The sequence below is a fragment of the Sinohyriopsis cumingii genome, unplaced genomic scaffold, assembly GCF_028554795.1.
Source record: "Sinohyriopsis cumingii isolate HCF-2022 unplaced genomic scaffold, ASM2855479v2 utg002196l, whole genome shotgun sequence".
NCBI lineage: Eukaryota > Metazoa > Mollusca > Bivalvia > Unionida > Unionidae > Sinohyriopsis > Sinohyriopsis cumingii.
Window position 1 is genome coordinate 266,020 of NW_028316153.1, and position 23,469 is coordinate 289,488.

Here is a 23,469-nt window from a genome sequence, read left to right on the forward strand (position 1 = left end):
AAAGAATCTTTGGTTTGGTTTAAACTACACTGTGTTATCACTAAAAGTCGGTTCTAATTATGTGGTAATGCATAGCTGCCAACTCTTAAGATTTGGCTGAGAGTCTTACAAAAATGACCCATAAAATATGGATTTGCGGAATACAAGCAAAAAGTACAGAAATATGATTGTTGTGGTAAAATCTGGATAATTGGCTCATCCATGTTTGATTTGGATCTGGGTCTCATTAAGTTTAGTGGAGTTAGTCAGGGAACCATACTAACTTTAAAGTAGTACCTGAGACACTTTAAACTGCACATTTTTTCATGCAAAACGTCTAATTGATCAAACTGCTGATAGAATTTGTTTGTGTCCAGCAAGCAGTACATGTTGAAGATGTAAAGGAAAATAGGCCTGTTAAAATGTATTAATAATCAGTACAGAAGATAAACAAATATTTATAACAACAGGAAGGGACTCAATTATATATGTTGGACATCACATGTCAATTTGAATATATCTCATGGTGGGAGATATGATTGCTGTCATGTGAAATGGAAAATAAATTTCAAGAATTATGTCAAGTTGAGAGGTTGCAACAAGCCATTGAGCTGTATAAGGCTTGGAACTGAAGTTTGTACAATGGTACTAGAGGTAATTAAAGTCTTTACAAACTTTTCAGTTGAACATACTGTTTACCGTCGCTGCATAAGTTTTAAATGCTGAACCTTTTAAATACATGTTTTCCATCTTTACAACAGCAGTATATGATATTTTGTTACACCTTATTAAAAACTGCTCAGACTTACAGGAAAAAATGAATTGCCTTACTGAAATGGTCTTGTTAGGTTTTTGGCAGGACTGGGTAATGTAAATTTTTTTATAATGACGTTGTTAAATTACATATGAACATTAGGGGTAAACAAGCAACACCTTTTCATAAAGTACAAAACAAAATTAATGCATATTTAAGATCCACCAAATGTTGATGGGGTGTGTAAGGGCAAAAATGTTTTTTCATGGAAATATTTTTAAAAAAGTATCCTTACCCTAATGATGATAACTATGTTAACTATTGTAGCACTTACATGTACGTGGTCAATAAATTAAACTACATTTCTCTGCAGGGATGAGTGATCAGGACTTGGATAGATATTGGATAGAAGCCATGATGGACCAAATAGAAGACCAAGAATATACTTATGACAAAGAGGGTAAAACAAGTGATGATGAAAGGTTTGAGGGAAAAAAATGAATGGCCCTCATAATTAATACATTAAGACTTTTAAGGCTTGATGCATAAAACAACATTCTTTGATCTGCATAATAGAATTGTATAAAATAAGTGAGGAGAGTTTGTAAAATGGCACATGAAAATATTTAGTCCATTGTGAGAAAAATCTACTTGTAAATATGGCAGTTGAGCACTGATCACTAACGATCTAATGCATTATTTCAGCAATTAAACAAATATTAGTCCACTTGAATAATTGAACAATTTGTATTATATATATTTTATCATGTTTCCCCTTTTGTAGAACAGCAATCTTCAGCCATCAGTGGGATTCTGAATATACACCTACCTTTGACATAATTTAAAAAGAGGAAACAAATCTTTGTACACTTTGAAAATTTAAATGAGATTGAATATTACTTTGGATATTACACTTGATATCTTGAATAATAATTTTGTAAACATCAGAGCCTATTAAGCCTATTAATACTGATCAGTATAGGTCGCAAGTTTGAACATTTTCTATCAGTATCCAAAAGAAATACCTGATTAGTGCATTAATGTTAACTAATGTTATGTTAAGTACAAGATCAAAATCTTCTGTAGCAATATATGTGTTGCCAAGAAATATTGTAAATATTATTGTTAGCACCTGATAATGCTTATGTTTCCCTGTCACCCACACTCCTGGCTTTTGATGTGCAAATTTTGTATTTAACCCGAAACTGACGCTTGCATATTCCACCCTATGCATCAGTTTGATTCTTGGTAATTTTGCCTCAGGCATCAAATACTATAATCATATAACCATATAATAACCTTGACATTCTTACTATTTGAATAAACATGTACCTGTATGATGGGCCAATTACTTAGCATTGTTATCATGGAAAATTGTTAAGTCATGTGGAATTGTTTGATAATTGACATAGATATCAACTATCTTCTCTTTTGAGACCATAAATATATTGGTTAAGTGACACTAATTGAGATAATTGGAATTTAATAACTTTATAAAGTAAGATGGCAAATCAGTTATGAATTGAAATTAAAAATTGCAGACAGAAATAAAAAGAATTGATTGGGGTAAGTACCATGTGTTTGTTTTGATGATGATATAATATCCTCCAAAAATGCAGCAATGATGATTTCACCAGATTCTCTATTAATTGGTCATGCTCCTGGTATAAGTGAATTATTTCCTATTTGATCATTTCTATAGTTTCCCTTACACTGTGTACATTGTTTAATTGTTGATTGCACATCCTTTTTAATTAAAGTTGATTGACTAATTTAAGGCTTATATTCCCTTCTAGGTTATTACACCATATATTTTGACCATGTGATTTCCAATAGCATGGTAGAATCTATGCATAATAATTAATTTTAGCTGATAGGATTACATAAATTACAAATAAGTAAATATATTCAATCACTTGCCATTTAAGCAAGCAGTTTAATTTTGTTTAGTTTCTGATTCTCAGCATAAAATGACAAAAACATTTCAAAACAATTTAATGCATGAGAGCACAAGCACAGGTGTCTTCACACCATAGTGTTAATCTATTCAGACAATAGTGGTCATTTGTTATGGATGAGTGACCTCAGCATCACATCTTCATATTAAGAGCATTTGGACTTTGTCAGTTTCTGGTGAAGTTTTGAAAGCTAAGAAAATAATTAAATTGCTTGTTCTAAAGGCAGTTGGTTAACTATTTATAACTATTTGTAATTACAACAATGTAATCTAGGTTATTATCTTTCTGAAATGTAAACAGTATAAAATCTTGATGGCTTAAGGATCACATTTGCTTTTAGTTTGAGATAGTGGTGCATTTTAATGTTACCTGTCATTTGTTAAATATTTCAATTAAAACCGTATTCATCAACATCAACACTAATACCAAGGAACCAAAATTTTGAGAAAGGGTGATACTCTCTACCTCATATAAGGCTGCTTTGAAATATTTTATTTGAAATTCCCAACTTGCAACAGGTCAGTAACAATAATCCACTCGTCAATCAGGTAAATAGGTAAATAGAAAAAGCCAATGATGATTATATACTCCCCATTTCAAATTTAAGGATGGACTGAGAGAGCATGCACATATGTGTGATATATTAGGTCACATGACCATCATTAAAGGCCATGTTAGTTTGTGGTACCTGTATTGGCCTGTGGTCAAGCATATATTGTCTATTTTTTGTCTATTCGCATTGCGATGTGCAACTTTTAAAGTAGAATTGGAAGGAATATTCTACAGTACATGTACATACTTTTTCAAAATTATGTTGTGGGTGGCACCACCAGCAATGGTGCAACTTTAAAAGAATGGGAGTCAGTGTGTGTAACCAAAAAGAGTGCCAACTGAGAATAAGTTATCTACTCGTATCTACCTGTAGCAACTGATAGGAAATTTCAAATCTTAATAAAAGATGATATCTCTTTTTTTTAATAATTTGAAACTTTAAAATGAAAATTAGTTCATAGAATTAGAAAAGTCATATATCATGAGCAGACACACATGTATGCACACTTAGAAAATCACAACAATGAAGACATTAAATAAAAAAATTGTACAAAGTTTCTGTGCATAAAATCCATTAAATACAGGTTTAAATAGATTCAGATGTTGCACCTGTCTGTAATTCATTCAAGTGTTTGGAGGTGAGCCAAGTGTTATTAGTGTTCATTTTTGTTCTCATTAGATACTGGATTGTACTGTTGTTCAAACTTCCCTCAATATTTTTTTGAACGTTTCTCAGGATTGAAAATGATCTTTTTGTGTATGTATTGAGAGAGTGTCAAATATGTAATGGCCACACTAGTGAGACTGCAAAGATCTTGGTTTTGCTGAAGATAGATGACAGACAGTTGCAATATACTCCAGAAGGACTAATGTTGATATAATCTTTGCAATACGAGAAAAAACTTAAATGCTTCCCTTGCTGCTGTACCCTATCAACCAGGAATTTGGTTTTGCTCACATTGCAGATGGCTTTTCTTTCCTTGATTTAAAAAAACCCCAATAATCTTTAATATGGCTTAAACATTCTAATCCATGGCAATAGATTGTAATGACTTATATTTCTTAGCATGCATCACTTTGATGTAACTTCAAAAGAGTTGATTTGTAACAGCCCCATGGTTATGGTTTTCCATGAACATTAAGCATAACTGTTTACTGTTTATATCAGTTACAGGTTACGGGGGTATATACCATGTGTCATGAAAGATCTCTCACTTTCTCTCACATTTTTTCAATAGAATACTGGAAATTGTGTTGTTTTTTTTTTAAACACGATTATGTTGAGAGGTTTGGGAGACAAAAGTCATGTTTTTGCATGAAGTGTTCTGGCAGGTATAGTATGCTAATTAGTTTGCTAAGTAATGTTAAGGAATTATTTTACTAAGTAAAATGTTATTACTTGGTAATTATTTTACTTAAGTTTGTAAAATATTACTTAGTAATAAATTTACTTAAAAAAATATTTAACTTATTAATTTTGCTAAGTAAATTTTAAGTAAACACAGAAGTAAGTAATTATGAGGAAATAAAGGCCAGCAAATGTAAGTAACTTTAAGTAACACAAAACAGATTGGCGAAGTTTTCAGTATAAATGCATGCAGTTTTCATCTTGCGACAGTCATTCTACATTACTCAGACTGAAATCGCATGCTCTTCATGCAAGCTTGCAAGAACCTTGTGCAAACTTTTTTTTGGAGCTTTGCAGCAAGTTTGCATAACAAGAAATATTGCAAGCTTACAAAAGATTGCTACAAGCTCGTGCAATTCCAGATATGTAAGATATGCATGCCTAAGTTATGTAATGGACAAACTTACACAGCCAAAATCAAGTAGAAAACAAGCTTGTGCAAGCTATCATATTCTGTGGAAGCTTATGCAAGGTTAATTGCTGTAAAATATTACATGCAAAAATGACTTTAAAGACTAGGGGTGAAACAATACACACATATCGATACGTTTTACGATACACAGCCTGTGATACATTACATATTGATACACATACGAACTTGATTGTCTTTCATTCTTTGGAAGGTAGGTGGTACCATTTATGTATGTTGACATACTGGTGGTATTTACAGTATGCAGATTACAGGTAGAGATATAGTTATCATATATGCAGTTCTCATAAATGACAAGAAAACAAAAATACTTTGAAACAGACCTTTGGGTTGTCATTTAGTTAATATTTAATGTTGGCTCCATTTAAACTCACTTTAGCCACCAGACCCTTTGTTTTGGCATGAATGTTTTGAAAACATCTGATTACCAATTTCATGTCTCACTTAAACTTGGAAGACATTACGATGTTATCTTCAAAACAGAAGGACTAACGGAATTCCTCATGCAAAGAAAATCTCATTTAGAACAAATCTGGGCATGGGTATGAGAATGAATACCAAAAAAAATCTATCACATTGTACTTCCTGCAGATGCAAAAGACTGCTGCTGTCACAGGTACTTGTATTTGTTAGTTAAGAAGGAAAACTATTAACAAAACCAACTTTTTAATTTTTTTTTACACAAGGTGATAAACTTGAGCAGTTTAAAATCTGCCTCCTTGCTGATTCTGTGCTAATTTTATTTATTCCATCAGCACCTTCATTCACTGGTTAAATATCTCTGCATAAAAAGAGAAATTACAAATTTGTTCCCCATGTATAATCTAAGGAGAGATGCTGCCAGGATTTTATCTTAAGGGGGCCTTCACCCTCTGTCACCAAAAGAAGGGGGAAATAGAAAAGAAGAGGAGAAAGAAATGGTCATAGTTTAATATTTAAATAACACTTAAATATCTGTCTCTCTTTCTTCATGCTCCACTTTTTTAGAGCTCCGCAGAAATGAAATCTTTAAAAGATGTCATTTCTAGTTGTATAATTATTAATCTTTTAATCATTTCTGAGCCTAGTCTGTTCCTTATCTGTGCTTCCTTCTAAAGGGACAAATACATAGCTAGCTTTTACGGTTTGAAAATATGAGAGAACTGATCTTTGTGGCTGTTATTTGCAATTTTACAGAGCTCACAGATATTATCTTTTGGATACATCTGCTCCAAAATAGGATTTTTCACTAACAGAAACTTTCTTGAATCAGTAGTTTACTGACTACCATGCCAGATTTCTTATCTGTTCCATAATGCTTTATTATGGTTTTTAGTACATCAATGTCATAGTCTGCTTGTGCAGACAGAGGTATTCAAATAAATATCTTTACTTCTTAATTTCATTTTTTTTCATCCTTATTTATTCAGTTTATCTTAACCCTGAGAAGGATATATGGTTTTATAGCATATGATCTGCAGAGCTAAATTGATTGATAAAAAAATTAAAATTGCATTCTACTTTTAAATCGTCTGTATTTTAAATATGCTCAGTATTCTGCCCTTCAGCACTTAATTACAAAATACCACTGAAAGAAAGATTGACCGTGATGCTGTTTATTTTTGTTTATCCAGCATGTTCATCTGACTCATATTTATAACTATTTTTGGGATCAAATTCACTCACTGGTACCTGCATTAACAATTTCTAGCTCCAATAATCCAATATACTTAATAACAAAAATTGTTGTCGTCATCTCTATCATCAGCCAGTATTTGCTCAACGAAAATGTCATGAACCACACCTGAAATCAGAGATTTGGGGTTTTCTAGGCTGCCCATGCTTTAAACACGCATTTGTAAAACATCCTTCATGGAAGGTTTAAACTATGCCATAATGCTAATTCCAGAGCACAGTATGCCAATCAATTAAGTTTAACAACCATTCATGCCTTGCTTGCAGAACTCAGATGTGTAAACAGTTGCCTAGTACCCATAAAACACACACGTTGCAACAGTTGAATAAAAATTGTATACTTTGCAAAGTACATTTTAATATGCAGGATTTTCTATTAATTTGCAGGAGTTCTCATGCATCACTGTTCTCCAAGTGTGCAAATTCGTACAAATTTTTGCATGATTCACTCAATTTCATCTTTAACAGCATCTCTGTTTAAGTACTAAATATCAATGACTATTGCACGATGTTTCCCTGTTGCATTGCTATTACTTCCTGTTTGTCACACAGGGAATAAGCTACACTAATTCCTGATTGGTATTTATTATTTAACCTGGACCAGAACAAGCATTAACCACCAATGAGATTTCAGTGTAACATATTTCACCTTGGGATACACCGTTAGTGTAGCCTTCAAATTGACCAAAGTAGACAAGATAAAATTCAACATAAAAACTTTGTGTAAAATTGGTTATTAAATAATTTGTAAAGTACTTCATTATACATGTGAAACAGGTTTGGAATGTTTTCTATATGATGAACACACTGCTGGATGAAGATAATTAGCATGGAAGGGATGGTGCAGATTACAAACCATGTCACTTTGTTTTAATTTGCAGATGGCAAGCGAGTATTCTCAATAGTCTTTTTCATTAAAAAATTTACTAATAAAAATGAGTTGCTAGGGCTGCAAATGCTGTTTCAGATAATTCTATATTTAAAGAATAACATGGCAAACTAATAATAATTAGTCATGACTGCTGAAGACTACACTTACTTATGGTAAGTATCATTTTGTATTGATTCTCCATCTTTTGTATTATTAGTACATCATTCAATCTTTAAACATTGAAAACTACTTATCCATTTGGCATTAGTTTCTTACTTGGGATCTAATGATATCCTACACATTCAAAAGCTGGCAGTGGATCATATATTTGATAAAAATAACAATTGGCCATCTGTATTTTATTCGCAGATATTTCAAGTAAATATAAAGTGCATCATCTTATAGGTCCTACTGAACATGATTCAGCAGATTGATAAATCAAATGCAGAACACATTTACCAGTAAAACAATGCCACATTAAAGTTCACATGCTTAACCATTATAGATCAGGTGGATTACAGCTGTATTCAAGATGTTCCGGAAGATTCAAAAATACATGCTCAAGTGGATATGCTTTTGTCCAACCAAGTGACAGTTGTTAGAAAGAATGATGAAGGTAATGTAAACTTTTGTGTTTTTTATTATACAAAAACAAACATAGGTATGTAGATAGGAACGTCACTGGAATATATTTTTGTATCAATTTTCATTAAAATCAGGATTGATATATTCAATCTTGTATCTGTCAATCAGTCTTCATTGCCAGTTATAAAATTTTCAAATATCAGAGCCATTTTTGAGGTTGCACTTCATATTGACTTGGCATCAAATCATTCTTGCTTATGAACTGATTACCAGTATATGGCACTCTCTCTACATTAGAAGCAAATAATTGATTTATTGTGGAACATTTATTACTGTTCCTTTGATAATATTTTTTCAGGCAATTTAATTTAAGAGTGATATTAATATGATCAACAGGAGCCATTTGTTTTGTTGCAGTAAACTGGCTCTGTGTACATCAGTTCCCTTTGGCACAATAACTCCTGTTGCTATTGTGTAGATCACAGTATATTTTCTTTCTAGCTTTCTTAATCTATTTGGCCATGATTTCACTTTTGGTATACTTGCACATAATTTGAAATAAATATAACCATTTTTAAAGACGATTTCTCATCTACACAATAACTTCTTTCATCATATTTTAAATGAATTTATAAGTAATGCTGTATGCACTATTAATGATATAAACCCATTGATACACTTGATACATAGGACACATTGTAGGAAGAATTACACCAGTCCAAGTGAAGATTTGCAATCAAGCACTATTGTCAGTTTCCTTGTTTGGGATTCATACAGAACAGTTGACCTATCCAAAATGCCCCCTAGCCAATGATGCACCCAGGCTTTTTTGCATAGAAAGTTCTTTTTTATTTATTACAAATTGTTAAATATATTGTCACATGTACTGAATGAAAGAAAGGTTCTCAAACTGCACAAACACAATGCATTGTTTTCTGAGGGCATTACTACAGCTCATTGTTGCAGATAAAGTGTATACAGGTGTACATTTCTTACTGATTTAGTCCATTTTGTGAGTGAGATAAAGTACCGTATTTATATTAAATTAAAACTGATCAAATAGGTTGCACATTCAGTGAAGTTTTGGATATTTAAATAGTAAACAAATATAGTGTATCCCCCAGGCGAGTAAAATTAAGGGTTAAAAAAAAAAACCTTGGTGTCAGAACTGGGGGCAAATAAAAAATGTGGGGGTCAAAAATATACTGACAAATTTTCATCTGACCCATACTTTTTCACCTTGATATAGGATATTGCAACTTGTACAAACATACTATCTTTCTCAATAAACATACAAATAAACCAACTTGCACAATTAACAAACAAATGCATTGTCCATTTAAAGAATAGTTGTATTAGTTCATTTGTCTTTTAAAGTCGTACATCTTTTTGTAGCAATATTATAGACCAACACATTACATATAGGCCAATACAAAAAGCCAAATAAATCTTTTTAACCAAATGGCAGTTAATTTACTGCATGTCGTAAAATGTGTACTATCGTTGGTTTCATTGTACTTTGTCCTAGAACACATTTATCCAAATATCATTTAATATGTCTGATAGAGGCTTGGTGAACATTTAAAAAATGCAAATGAAAATGGCTTGTTTTGTTTGTATTTCGAATTTAATGTACCATACCTAGATTTATGCAGTGATACCAGTGAAGGACTTGTTTATATATTTTTAAGTTAGTCATTTTGGAGGGAGCTAGGCATCAAATTCTTGGATTATTTTCAAATATACTGCTATGAATTGTTGTTTACTGTGATACTTGTTCGAAATATTTTTGGTAATAATATGCGTATCATGCTTGCACAATGGTGAACTTGCTGTGTCTTTATTTTGATGTGGAACTGTGTGTTTCCACAAATGTTAGATGTTACATGTGTTGCTGGTATGCAGAAATAAATATTTTTAAGCATGCCATAATCTTTGCAAAGATAACAGGCCTATCTGCAATGTTGTTTTAATTTTTCTTCGAGTGATTTCTTACAATCTCTGTTTTCTACAGTTTGGATATTTCCCTCTGTTACAAACTGAGTCATATGTTTCTGCAAATGATGTATATATTATAAGTCTTTTTTTCTTTGACATCTTGCATATGAAATTGGACACAGGACAGACATACCTGATTTGTTCTGACATCTTGAAGGGTGAACTTTGACCCAAGTACAAAGCTTGCCATAGTTCTTTTGACATTGGAACACAATCTAGTTAATTAGATTGATTTTCACTCAATGGGTCCAAACTTTTCTGGTGTAAAGTTAATTATGGAACTTTATGATGATGTACTTACTATCTGAGAAAATCTTTGACATTGGAGAAAATGCAGACTATGTAACACATTTTGAAAACTAACACACTACATCAACCAGAAACCTTTTGGAAGTCAATGTATTATGTTGTATTCAGAAATAGCCCCCAAAATGTGTTTCGTACTTGCATTTTCAGGCGAAAATGACAAAAACCTCCAGGGGTTAATGAGTTAATCTGTGCATTTTGATGGTGACACCAAATTTGAATATTCCTTGCGTATTTAATCACTTGTGCATCAACATTGCACATAAATTACAAAATTAGCCATTTCATGACAGTTTGTAAGAAATTTCCAAAACCCTTGTTAACCCATTAACCCCTGGTGCCTTGTTTACACATCAGGAGGTAGTAGCCTACTTCCGAGCTCTGTAGCGTCAAGGTCATTTAAGATATACTAAAATGGGTGGTATTGTAGAAAGGTAGTCAGATGAAGCTCTCCAATGATACCAAATAATCTGGGCTTTCTAGTTGCACTACAAAGTAAATAGAGGGAAAAACATTTTTTGGACCCGATTTTATTTCGACCAAAAATTCACCTGTGGTTGCAATCAGATTTTGTGTCCAGATTTTAGATTTTTTTGCCTAAGATCAAAGGCAGACTGTTCAGAACTGCACACTGAGAGGTGAACCTTTGCAAAAAGCTTGGATAAGATGATCGTTTGGAATAAAAAGTTGTCTGGATATGAAAATGATGGGTCTGTTAAGCACAAAAAAAAGGACTCCAACTTTTACCTTTCTGGTCATGAAAAATGATGTTTTTAACACAACTAGGCATTAGATTAATGGAAATTTCTTGGAAGTTGATGTTTTAGGCTGTATTCAGAAATAGCCCCCAAAATGTGTTTCCTACTTACATTTCATTCGAAAATGACAAAAACCTCCAGGGATTAATGAGTTAAAGGTCTATGACTATTAAGTTGGCTATTGCTTCTATCAAAGGAACATATTTAGCACCTGAAATGTATCAAAATAGTACTGTTATCTGTCCATATTGACCTAAAACTTTGTAGAATTTTTTTCTTGCTGCCTATAGAATGCACTGTAAGGAACCATGTTGGCAGTGTGTTTTACTTCCATTTTGGATGACAAAAATTATCCAATTAATTTTCAAAACTCACTTTCCAGCAAAACACAGCAGTCAAAATTTGAACTTTGTCTTTAATATAGGTTTCAGATGTTGCTGTTCATAAATTTGTATGCCTTGAGTGAGTATTTTTTTGCAGATTAAGAGAATCAGATGCTGTTTGGAAACTTCACTATTTTTATTCACCTCAAAATACATGCCATAATTATAATGTCAGATGAACAGTATGTGTGGTTTTCACTTGGCATAAATACTAATAATTTCATGCAATAAACGATCATGTGACTGCACACTGTGGTGAACTATGGTGCCAGATTAGATCTATATTGGAATCCAGATTCAATGCTATTTTCAAAAAGTTGTTTAGAGTTATTCCCCCATTGCTTGATCATAGCTGCGTACTATGTAAGAGTTTAACGTTTAATGTTGTTTTTTCTGAGTTCATCGTGGTATAAACTATCAGTTGCCGACTCACAGCAAATAACTCCCAAAGGGCATTATGTAAGCTGTGTGAGTCAGCAACTGACAGTTTATACCACGATGAACTCAGAAAAAACAACATTAAACTCTTATAATTGAAATTGTAATTATTTGTTATGTTATTGTAATTGCAATGCAAGTAGCTGGTACAGGAAAGTAACATTTCCATTGGTCAGAATGTTACCACGTGATCAAAACGAATTGCATTCATTTCTGTATGAACTGTAAGGAGAACTACTTTTCCACTTCTATAAATAGAGTCACGTGTACAGCATAAGATAAACACCACTTATAATCTCTATCCAGTGCAGAGTGAAAGATGATGTGTGGAGGGTGAACTTTTGATTTTATATGACCAGTGTCACATTACTTTGCTTCTCTTTAAAGAGCATCTAAAAAGAATACTAATTTGTTCATGCAAAGCCACAGGCGTACGAGGGTAAATGAAAATAATCCTGGCATGAAGATATTTTAATTTTTTTTAAAAATATCTGCACCATCAAATGTGACTAACCATTCATTAAAATAAAAAAATGAGACATAAACTAGGAATTGGGATATCATGCACATATATATTTTCATCAATAGTTGACTAAGAGCATCTACAATGAAAGAGAGAGAAGCTATGTGAATTTAGGAAAACATGTCAGTGACGGTCCTTTTGGAGCATATCATTAGTAGTAATTTGTGTGGTCAGTTGCTGCATTTTGAATGTCTTTTACTTATTGTTTCATATTCCTTTTATGTTTTTCAACTTGATATGTTGCATTATGTAAATGTGTGAGTGTGCGCTCCCGCAAACTGAAATCTTATCAGTAGTGGGCAGCATTGTCAACCATAGTTGTTGCATTATGTCAGATTAAACAATAAACTAATAGACTGATTGGCAGCCGAAAGTCAGGTATAAATTTATCCTTGAGTATGCTGTGTTTTTAAAAAAAAAAACAGGTGCTCAACAGCTTGATGTCATGTCTGAGGATGTGCATCCATGCATGTGTGAGTGTTTATAAATTTTTCTTCTGAATGGATTCCCAGTCAGTGCACAAAAAGGCATTTTTGACATTTATCAGACCTGAATGTTTGCTTATTTCCTTGATTGATCTTTAAATTGAACATTAACAATTGGTGTACTTGCATTCAAGGCTTGTTTTTATGTTTAATTTTTGGGGATTGGGGGAGGATGTTGGAATTTTCATTCAGGTCTGTATATTTTTTGTTTTTTTATACCTTAAGAATTTTTTAAAATGAATATACTGGATATAATGCATTCTTTTAATTGATTACTTGACAGTAATGATATTGATATAATAATGGTGGGATGAGGGGTGTCTGGTTAACACAATTTGGAACAAATACTTTTGCAATAATCTGCCTTCTGTTTTATTTTTGTTCTTTTCATTCTAGAGTCCCATATCATATAAAGTAAGAAATTGGTGCCTGTCCACTCACCATCTTCACAATGAATATATCAAAATAAGAAAAACGTGCATCACGTGACATACACCTTTGAGCTAAAGTACTCACTTCCTCTGCCTTTCATTAAATAATAAAAAGTATCTAAATTTTGTGTTGATTGAACAATATTAGGAATAATGTTTTTGAATTGGTGATAAAATGAAGTATAATTTAAGCTTTCCCCAGCTGATACATACACAAAACTGCTTTGATCACTGATGATCTGAATATTTTGTTTTGTTACACTGCAGCAATATACTGCTATTACTACTGCACAAAATGTCTATGTTGTTTTGGGGCATTAATTTGTTGTAAAGATATACCCACATTGTTATTCTGTGGCAAGTCAAGTTTTTGATACGCTTAGTCATTGTTAAACATAAATATCACGGTAACTTTTGAAATGAAAATGAAAATAAGTACCAGAGGTAATCAACTATACTTAAACATGCACATTATTTAGACTCTCTTTCAAAACAAAAATACATATTTCTACATGCTATTGACTGTTATGCATACTGTGTGCAAAAACTGTATGTTAGGTGTATCTGCATCAGCAGTCAGCTTTACAGGGGGGTGTTAGCTGTGCTATGTAAAATCAATGGAAATGGTTTCCATGACAGAGGAGAAAACCTTCAGCTTTTTAATAGTATATTTTCTTTATTGAAAGTGATCCTGGATAAGAATTAAATACATATTTTAGGACAAGAATGAGACCTTGTTTATTTATACGAGTTTCATGGGAATCTGATTGGGGTCCAAAATCAGCCCTTAGCGATCATTGTCCATTGAGAGAAAGCATCCAGGTATAAAGGATCTCAAAATTTTGTTCAAATGGTGCTAATATGCTATTAAATATGGCTGCCAAAACTTCAAATAACGTCTCAGAAACAGGTAAGCAAAAATTGACCAATTTGATGGAAGGGATTCTGGCATGAAAGGCTTTGAAGTTTATACAAATGATAACAATCTGCTGTTACTACTAAAAATAGAAAAACCTGTAACAGTTTCTTCCAAAACACCACTGAACAGACTTGAAATCTGACAGGAAGTGTAGTAGTTTGAATGTCATTAAGATTTATACAGTTTGATTGAAAAAAGAAATAAAGATAAGAAATAATGGTGTAACAGAATTTGAAACAAAGCATCCTGACATAGGTGCCTTTCAGATGATTTTGTCATAAAATATTGTAATACCAAACTAAGAAAAGTTGAAATGATTGCTTTGTAACAAATGCAGTGTACAACATGTAAGTTATGAATTTGGGCCAAGTCCAAAGTCCAAGAAGTAGAATTAAGCTATTGTATTACCCTTGGTGGCTGCTTTGTTATTACTGGAATCATGAAATTTGATGACTGAATGTATCTCTGTCAGTACCAAACTATGACAGTGACATGTAGCTTGAAGCATTGGTTTCAGATCTTAAATAGAACACAGGAGAAATGGGAAATTGTCATCCTTTTTATTATACATTAGGAAACAATAAGAGCCCATGTATCAATACAGGTTTGGGGACTGGTTTTTTGAACTACAAGAAGACAAGTTGATTTTACAGAAAATTCAGTCCTTGTTTATACAACAATATATAATTTCAAAGTCTTTTGTGAAAATTTTGATCAACCCTTTTATAAATGTCTTTAAATGATGGAATTTGTAACCAAATCATCTTAAGGAGTTTAGGTTGATTGAAAAATCTTGTTTGAGATTTTATTGGCACACATAAATTTAAGGTTAAACTATTTTTCGTTACAAGATAAGATTCTACTACTTTGCATTTATTGGGTTTGTTTTCATACTATGATAGGAAATGTTTACTTTGTATAACATGCACATATATTGCTCTAGAATTCTTTAGAATTAAAGGTTTGAAAGGAAACAAAATAATTTATGCTCATTATGTTGTTTCCACTTAGCAACACAATGCAGGTCAGCAAAGTAAAGTTAGAATTTGTATTCTGTACATTGAAAGGCTTTAAATGCCAATTTATAGGAATATAGTCAGATTTGTTTCATGTGACTCATTTTGTGGTTTTATACATGATTATCTTTTCTGACATATATGTTTTGGAGAGTCTTGAAAGAGAAACATCTTCAGATTTGGAAAATGCATGTTTATAATCCAAAATGTTCTTTAATTTCATTCAGTAATGGTCATATGTGAACCTTGAAAAAATTAATTTCATCCTGGAAAAGACCTGGAAATTTATATTTAGAAAAACATGGGAACCATGTTGGACGTTTATAAACCAGTCTCAAGACTGTAAATAAGGGAAGTAACCACCATTAAGGTCTTGGTACCGGATTAGGAACTTGTTGCAGAAACCATATTTCATCTTGGGTGATTTTATTAATTGATTTCTTTTTTAAAAAGCAAAATTCATGAAGCATAATTCTTTATAGAATGCTGGCAGAATGGGATGGGTTTCTCTCTCTCAAAAAATCCAATAATTATATACATTTTAAAGTTTTTATTTAGTATGAAAAGAACTGCCAATTATTTTTTTTCTTCTGTTAGTGAATAATAATAATAATAATAATAATAATAATAATCACCATCATCATAATGATACTATTTCACACTATTCTCAACAACACTTACAGTAATAACAATAGGGACAGGTATAACAAGCCTGGTGATGAGCATGAGAGTCATAACAATGGAACTTTATAAGTAATGGGAACAGCATATCACTTTGATACCAACAGCCTTTAACAGTTTAAAGAATACCTTGCTGTATTGTGGTATGTAAATAGGTTTGGTAGAAATAAATATGTAGGGCCACAGCTGACATGCAGTATTCTTGGATGGATCAGAATATATCATATAACATTTTTGCCAATTGAAAATCACCCAGACAATCACCAATATAGGCATATGATGTTTATTTATATATCAGAGATAGAGTCCCAAGCCAATAACACTATTTTAAATATTTTGTACATGTAATTATTTTTTTTGTTGCCAGTAATTTAATTATTGAGAAGTGATGTTCATGCCAGTAAAATCAAGTAATTTGATTACTAATTATTAGTCTTTAGTCATTTTATAGAATTAAGTTACATGTAACTAAAGTGTCTGTGTAAACATGACTGATTGCCATATTAAAACTTGTAATCACATCGTAAAACTTCTATTAACATCAAGTAAAAACAAATATGAAGTAATTCTTTTTATTGTTTCAAGTAATCATTTTCAAGCACAGCATTTAAGTATTTGTGTTTGAAAATTAAATAATTTCATTACTACTAATAGTCTTAAGTAATTTATTTTATTAAAATAAGTAGTATCATCTAAAGTAAGTAATAACAAGTAATAATAAGTAATATTTATTGGTAAGTAATGATAAATAATCAGGTAGTAAAACTTTTAGTCAAATCAAGTAAAAATAAATTACTAAGTAATTTTTCTTTGAGTGCTTAAGTCATCAAGACCTTGGACAATTTTGATAATGTGCATGAGCTGTATATATTCTTGATGTGATGTTACAGCTGATTGGGTGAGCTTATTATGATTCAGAAAGACATTATTTTGTTCCAGGTTTGATTAAAATTGGAATATGGATTTATATCAAGATCTTGGACTATTTTGAAAGTATAGCTTATCTCTGCATTGTAATGAGGCAATCTTGCATCAGATTGGTTGAGTTTGATACAGTCATGACATCATTATGTTTATCTGATTGTGATTAGATTTTAAATATAGGATTATATGAACAGGATCAACCATTTATGAATGGGGTGATTGCGCATATGTTCGGGTGAGTTTCTTACCACTTGAGAGAGCGTAATACTAACCTGATTTTTAATCATACCAGGTAAATAGGATATTATTAAGATGTTGGATGATTTTTATTATGAGTGAGACCTGTGCATATTTTTGAGGCAATCTGGTAGCTGATACAGAATTTGTTACCACTCAGAAAACTGTAGCTTTCTTTCTGATCAAACTTGATAAATAGGCCTATGTCATCAATTCATTGTCTAGTATGATTATTAGTGAAATTCATGCATATTAGTGATGCAGCCTTCCATATGATTGGCTGAGCTTGTGAATAATCTAACAAAATTATATTTCTTCTCAGATCTTGATAAAACTTGTTAAATAGTCTTATATTTTCAAGATGTTGGATGAGTTTCATTGTGAATGATATCTATGCATATTGAATAGGTAATGTATTTATTTGGGTATGCTTACTGGCATTACCTCTCTTGATACCAAATTCTAGTCAGAATTTGCTTGCTCTTAAATTTATATTGTGATTGCTTTTGGCAGGTTCTGTAAGTGAGACCAATGCATAATCATGAGAAGCTGATCAATCGATTAGCTGAGCTTGTTATCTTTCTAGATCTGGAGTTGTTACTTGTCACCCAATATATATAAAATTTGGGTTTATATCTTCAAGTTCTTGGATGAGATTGATTATGGCCAAGAGCTTGTCCATATTAATCTTGTCTTTATTTTCAGAAAAAATTTTATCAGGATATAGTAAAATAGGTAAAATCATTATGTTATAAATGTTAGAGAGATGTTTATAAAGTTACATGAGCCTACTCAGTGAAATGGTCAGTTGTAAGTTAGGTAAGTAGGTAAGTTAGGTGAGTTGTATCAGGCACGCTTTGTTCTCTTGCTTTTCATGGGATACCGTAATAGTTTGTTCATATTATGATCTGGATACACATTTTGTCCCATGGTTATTCCTTGTGAACGATTACTAGTAATTGCTGAAATTTCTTTGATATTCTTGGACAAAAAAAAGGTGAAACAGCTTGGTTTTGACCCAGGAATTCCAAGGATTTTGAGATGAGAAAACTTATAAAAGTAGGAAGGATATTGAAACAGCTGAAATGTGGAAGGCTTTCCTTGGCTTTTCATTAGTTCTGTTCCAGTAAAACATACATGGGATCCAGGGAAGGCACTTTTAATGTGGGATACTCATCCATAGATGTAATTTAGAATTTTCTTTTCATTTTGATATGAACTGGGTTCAAACAAAGTACTCTAACATATATTTTTATAAAACTGCCTTCCCTGGTTACCATGTATGTTTAAATGGAACAGCCCTTTCTTTTCTTGGCAGCCTAAGCAGAATTATTTACATGCTTGTTCCAGCCTTTCCCAGACTCACCTAGAACTAGTCTAATCTTATCGCAACCTTTCCTGGTCAGATCTAGAACTAGTTCATGGTTTTCAAGCTTGTATCAGCCTAAGCTGTAACTAATTCAGGCTTTTCCTCACTTGTTCCTGTTTGACCTAAAATTAGTTCAACACCCCCATCTTGCACAAATGTCCCTTTGGGGGACATATGATTGTGCACTATAGAAACATAATGTCCTCATACCACACCACATATCCCCAAATCAACACATGCAACATGCAATTGTTCCCCAAAGAGCCACAGCAGTGTACAGACGACACCCTTCTCAACATCCACATAGTTACATCCATATAGAGAGTATGTATTCCACCAAGGAGGTAAATAAGTACAAACATTTCTCTTCTACTGAGAGGGAACGTGGAAATTAAGCCAGGACTTACTGCATTGAAATTCCTTTATTAGAGAAGAAGATAGAGAAAGATGTTGGGTTATTAGCAGTGAAGAACAGTCACAATTCTTGACACATACTTGACCTTGAAACAAGGTTTGAAAGTGTGTTGGTAACAATCAGCTTTCCATATAGAAAGCATTTTGTCATAAAAGTGTTTTGCATCAGATATTTCCTTAAACATAATTTCAGAATTTTAGTTTGCCTAAAACATTCTGCGTAAATGTGGGCCCAGATAGGTACCTAATTCTATTTTGGACAATATTACATCTGTTTACATCATTTGAAAAGTAAACCTACCAAAATAGGCAATGTGTTAGACTGGATCATAGTTTATTGTGAGCTTCTTTAGAGTGATGTAGGTAGCATTGGTGTGGAAATTACAGCTGAAAGTAAATGTGAAGAAGTGTTGTTTTGCCAGTTTTACAAACAAGAAAAAAATTATTTGCTTAGCTATTTAATGAGAGGTGTGAATGTGATTTCAAACTCAAAACTACCCTGAGAGGCACATGAGGGCATTTTCAACGGCCAAAGGACCGCACAACCTTTGTTATCTCTCCTGACACCTTGTGATGCCAATCATTTTGCAGGCCACAGGATATAGGCCGTGTGTTTGAGACCCCTGGTTTTAGAGTGTGAATTTTATGACAGATTAGTATGTATAGCTGACAAGTAATTTCATGTCCATGGTATGGCCACTATATCCAAAGCAATGCAGAGGTTAGGTTTTCTTTAAGCACTGTTGCAAAAACTTTGTAAATATACCAGTCATAGGTACATAGTATCTGTCTTTTATAAGGTATAGATTTTTATATTGTTGTGAAATTTGGTCCTGTCACCAATCTGTTTTGACCCACAAGAGATTCAAAGCAAATGATGGCTCATCAGTACTTACAAAATTTATAATCCTGGGTTTGCATATTTTTGAAGAAATGTTGCAATTTAATGATGTGCGTGACCTTAGATGTGAAAAGAGATGTTTATAAATCCCTTATGACATCTTTGACCATCAGATCTTGCTTCATTGTTCACATCTATTACCTATTCAGGTGTGGAGGAAACAATGCTAATAGATAGTAAGTAAAATACATCTGCCCTCAGATAAACTTCTTCCCTTCTCCTTTTTCTACCCAATATAGCTTGCTAAGATTATCATGTACATTAAGGTGGTTTCAATACAAAACTTACCTGTTGTCTTTTGAAAACCTAAGATGGTCAAATAAACCAAATTAACCCAGAATCTTTCAATATAAATAAAGGTGCAGTGTTACTTTGGTTACTGTATTAGATGATTTAAGGTTGATATTACTTGAATAATAATTTCATATGGGAAGCTGAGGATGATGTATATCCATTCCATCTATTTTTATACTCTCTGGTATGATCCCTTTGTACAGGCCTGTTATTGGGCATTTCAGTAGCTATTTCAAGTTGTAATAAACTGATAAAAATGATACACTTGGGGTTTTTTCCTGATAAAATCCTGCTTTTTCACCATATTAAAAATATGTAGCATAAAAGTTTTGCATTACAAATGATCATGTGACATTTTATTTATCAGATAATTGGCAAAAGGACATTTTTTCTTACATGAGCAAATTCATAACAGTGTACAAATATTACTGAGAGTTGTTGACAAGTCAGAATAGTACAGATATTACTCAGAGTTGTTGATGAGCTAAAATAGTACAGATATTGCTCAGAGCTGTTGATGAGTCAAAATAGTTCAGATATTGCTCAGAGTTGTTAATGAGTCAAAATATATTTCATGAATCATTGTTAAACTGGAGCTGTTGAAAGATGGAAAGCAACTGCATGGAACAGAATCAAGTTTTGGAAATTACCTTCAAGGTTGCATATTATTAGATTATGACATGAGTTCGATATGTCTGAAGTTTGTACCTGGAAGTGTCATATATCTTCAGCCACTGAGCAAGCATGCAAAGGAAACATTACTATTTTTCTGTCAGCATGGAGGAATGAAAAACTTTGTATTAGATTTATTAAAAAAAAAGGATATATTCTTGTCTCATCCTGATGGGGAAGTATGCATACATATACAAGTTTGTTATGAGAAAGACTTCACACTGGACAGTAATGTCAAAACGAAAACCAAATCTGTACAGTCTTTAGATTTGGATGGGAATAGTCCACTGAAATTTTTTTTTATAAGATTGTGAAGTGATAAGTTAAAGGAAAGAAAACTATATTGGAAAATGAAAGCAAAATAAAGATGTAACACAGCAGCTGCGACATTTTTTTATTTGTTGCCTGATCACCTTAATCTTTTTTATGTATGAATCATCATTGAAGATTGAAAGATATATTCTATGCATTTATTTTAAGATAGGGCATAATAGGCTTTTAAAATTATTCATCTGAGAATATTGCTGCTTTTAATACTTTTAAGTAATCATGACAAAGACAACTATTGTGTTTAGTGACTCTGGTCTTGTGGGCATCTTTCCCGACATTTTCTCATGAATTCTCATTAATTAATGTGTTGATTTTTTGCACAGTCTGATTTACTTGTAAGTCACCTTTTAACCTCTTTTTATAAAAACTTGATCAAATCAAGTTTAATAAATGCTTTCTTATCAATAGTGAAATGAAATATTCAATTTTCTTCATGCATTTTATATTTATGTGCAGGTGGACAATATGGAGACTTTAAGGTTGAAAAAGAACCTGTCAGTCAGCATGATGATGTTATATTCAAGGATAATCCGCAAGTGATCAGACAGAATCTGCTTCATCACTATGATAGCATTTTGGAAGAGATTGAGCCGTTACTGTTACAGCATACGTTTGTAACCATGGGAATTTTGGACAATAGCTATTTTGAAGAACTCAAAATGATGAAACGAAGTGCAAGGGCAGATCATTTCCTGAATCAAGTTTTGAATAAAGGCAGCACAGCGCTTACACTTCTTGTACATGCTTTAAGAAACTGTGGATATAATCGCCTTGCCAGCATTCTTTGTGCTGTTCAGAAGATTTCATCAGAATTCAGCACCAAAGGTCATAAGAGTTTGAAAATGTATAATGTATTTGAGAAATTAAAGAAATGTTCTGAAAAGGGTATCACAGAAGAATGAGTGGCACTATCACATTTCATTTTATAGGTGATAAAAAGGGCCATTAAAGGATATGGGAGATAAAGAGGTATAATGGCTTCAGGTCAAAGGTTAAGTTTATGGAAATGGGGTCATTTGAGACATTTTTGTCACAGGCTAGAGTTCAGAAGAGTATACGCAAGCAACAAGCTTGTATATATCTTACAGAAATATATTTGTCTATGCTCATGAAAGGAAACATAAGCAGATTAGAAATTCCAGTCTGTGTGCAAAAGGATGAGATGAGGTAATTGAGAAATTAAGTATTAAACCTTGCTCCATTAAGAAAGATTATTAGTACATCATTCAATCTTTAAACATTGAAAACTACTTATCCATTTGGCATTAGTTTCTTACTTGGGATCTAATGATATCCTACACATTCAAAAGCTGGCAGTGGATCATATATTTGATAAAAATAACAATTGGCCATCTGTATTTTATTCGCAGATATTTCAAGTAAATATAAAGTGCATCATCTTATAGGTCCTACTGAACATGATTCAGCAGATTGAAAAATCAAATGCAGAACACATTTACCAGTAAAACAATGCCACATTAAAGTTCACATGCTTAACCATTATTGTACTATTTATTATAGATCAGGTGGATGACAGCTGTATTCAAGATGTTCCGGAAGATTCAAAAACACATGCTCAAGTGGATATGCTTTTGTCCAACCAAATGACAGTTGTTAGAAAGAATGATGAAGGTAATGTAAACTTTTGTGTTTTTTATTGTACAAAAACAAAATAGGTATGTAGATAGGAATGTCACTGGAATATATTTTTGTATCAATTTTCATTAAAATCAGGATTGATATATTCAATCTTGTATTTGTCAATCAGTCTTCATTGCCAGTTATAAAATTTTCAAATATCAGAGCCATTTTTGAGATTGCACTTCATATTGACTTGGCATCAAATCATTCTTGCTTATGAACTGATTACCAGTATATGGCACTCTCTCTACATTAGAAGCAAATAACTGATTTATTGTGGAACATTTATTACTATTCCTTTGATAATATTTTTTCAGGCAATTTAATTTAAGAGTGATATTAATATGATCAACAGGAGCCATTTGTTTTGTTGCAGTAAACTGGCTCAGTGTACATCAGTTCCCTTTGGCACAATAACTCCTGTTGCTATCGTGTAGATCACAGTATATTTTCTTTCTAGCTTTCATAATCTATTTGGCCATGATTTCACTTTTGGTATACTTGCACATAATTTGAAATAAATATAACCATTTTTAAA

The 23,469-nt window shown here is 32.3% G+C and overlaps 1 protein-coding gene across 1 annotated transcript in view; it reads left to right on the plus strand.

The window, feature by feature from the left end:
- Positions 1-22,922, plus strand: part of LOC149770955 (uncharacterized) — a gene marked incomplete at its 3' end in the record, with an annotated part of 85,931 nt that extends 63,009 nt beyond the window's left edge. The window contains exons 12-15 of the mRNA XM_089948949.1: positions 1,107-1,193; positions 8,132-8,242; positions 21,747-22,115; positions 22,812-22,922. Of these exons, the coding sequence (XP_089805075.1) occupies positions 1,107-1,193; positions 8,132-8,242; positions 21,747-22,115; positions 22,812-22,922 (678 nt within the window). The remainder of the gene's footprint in view (positions 1-1,106; positions 1,194-8,131; positions 8,243-21,746; positions 22,116-22,811) is intronic.
- Between the last annotated feature and the right edge of the window lie 547 nt (positions 22,923-23,469).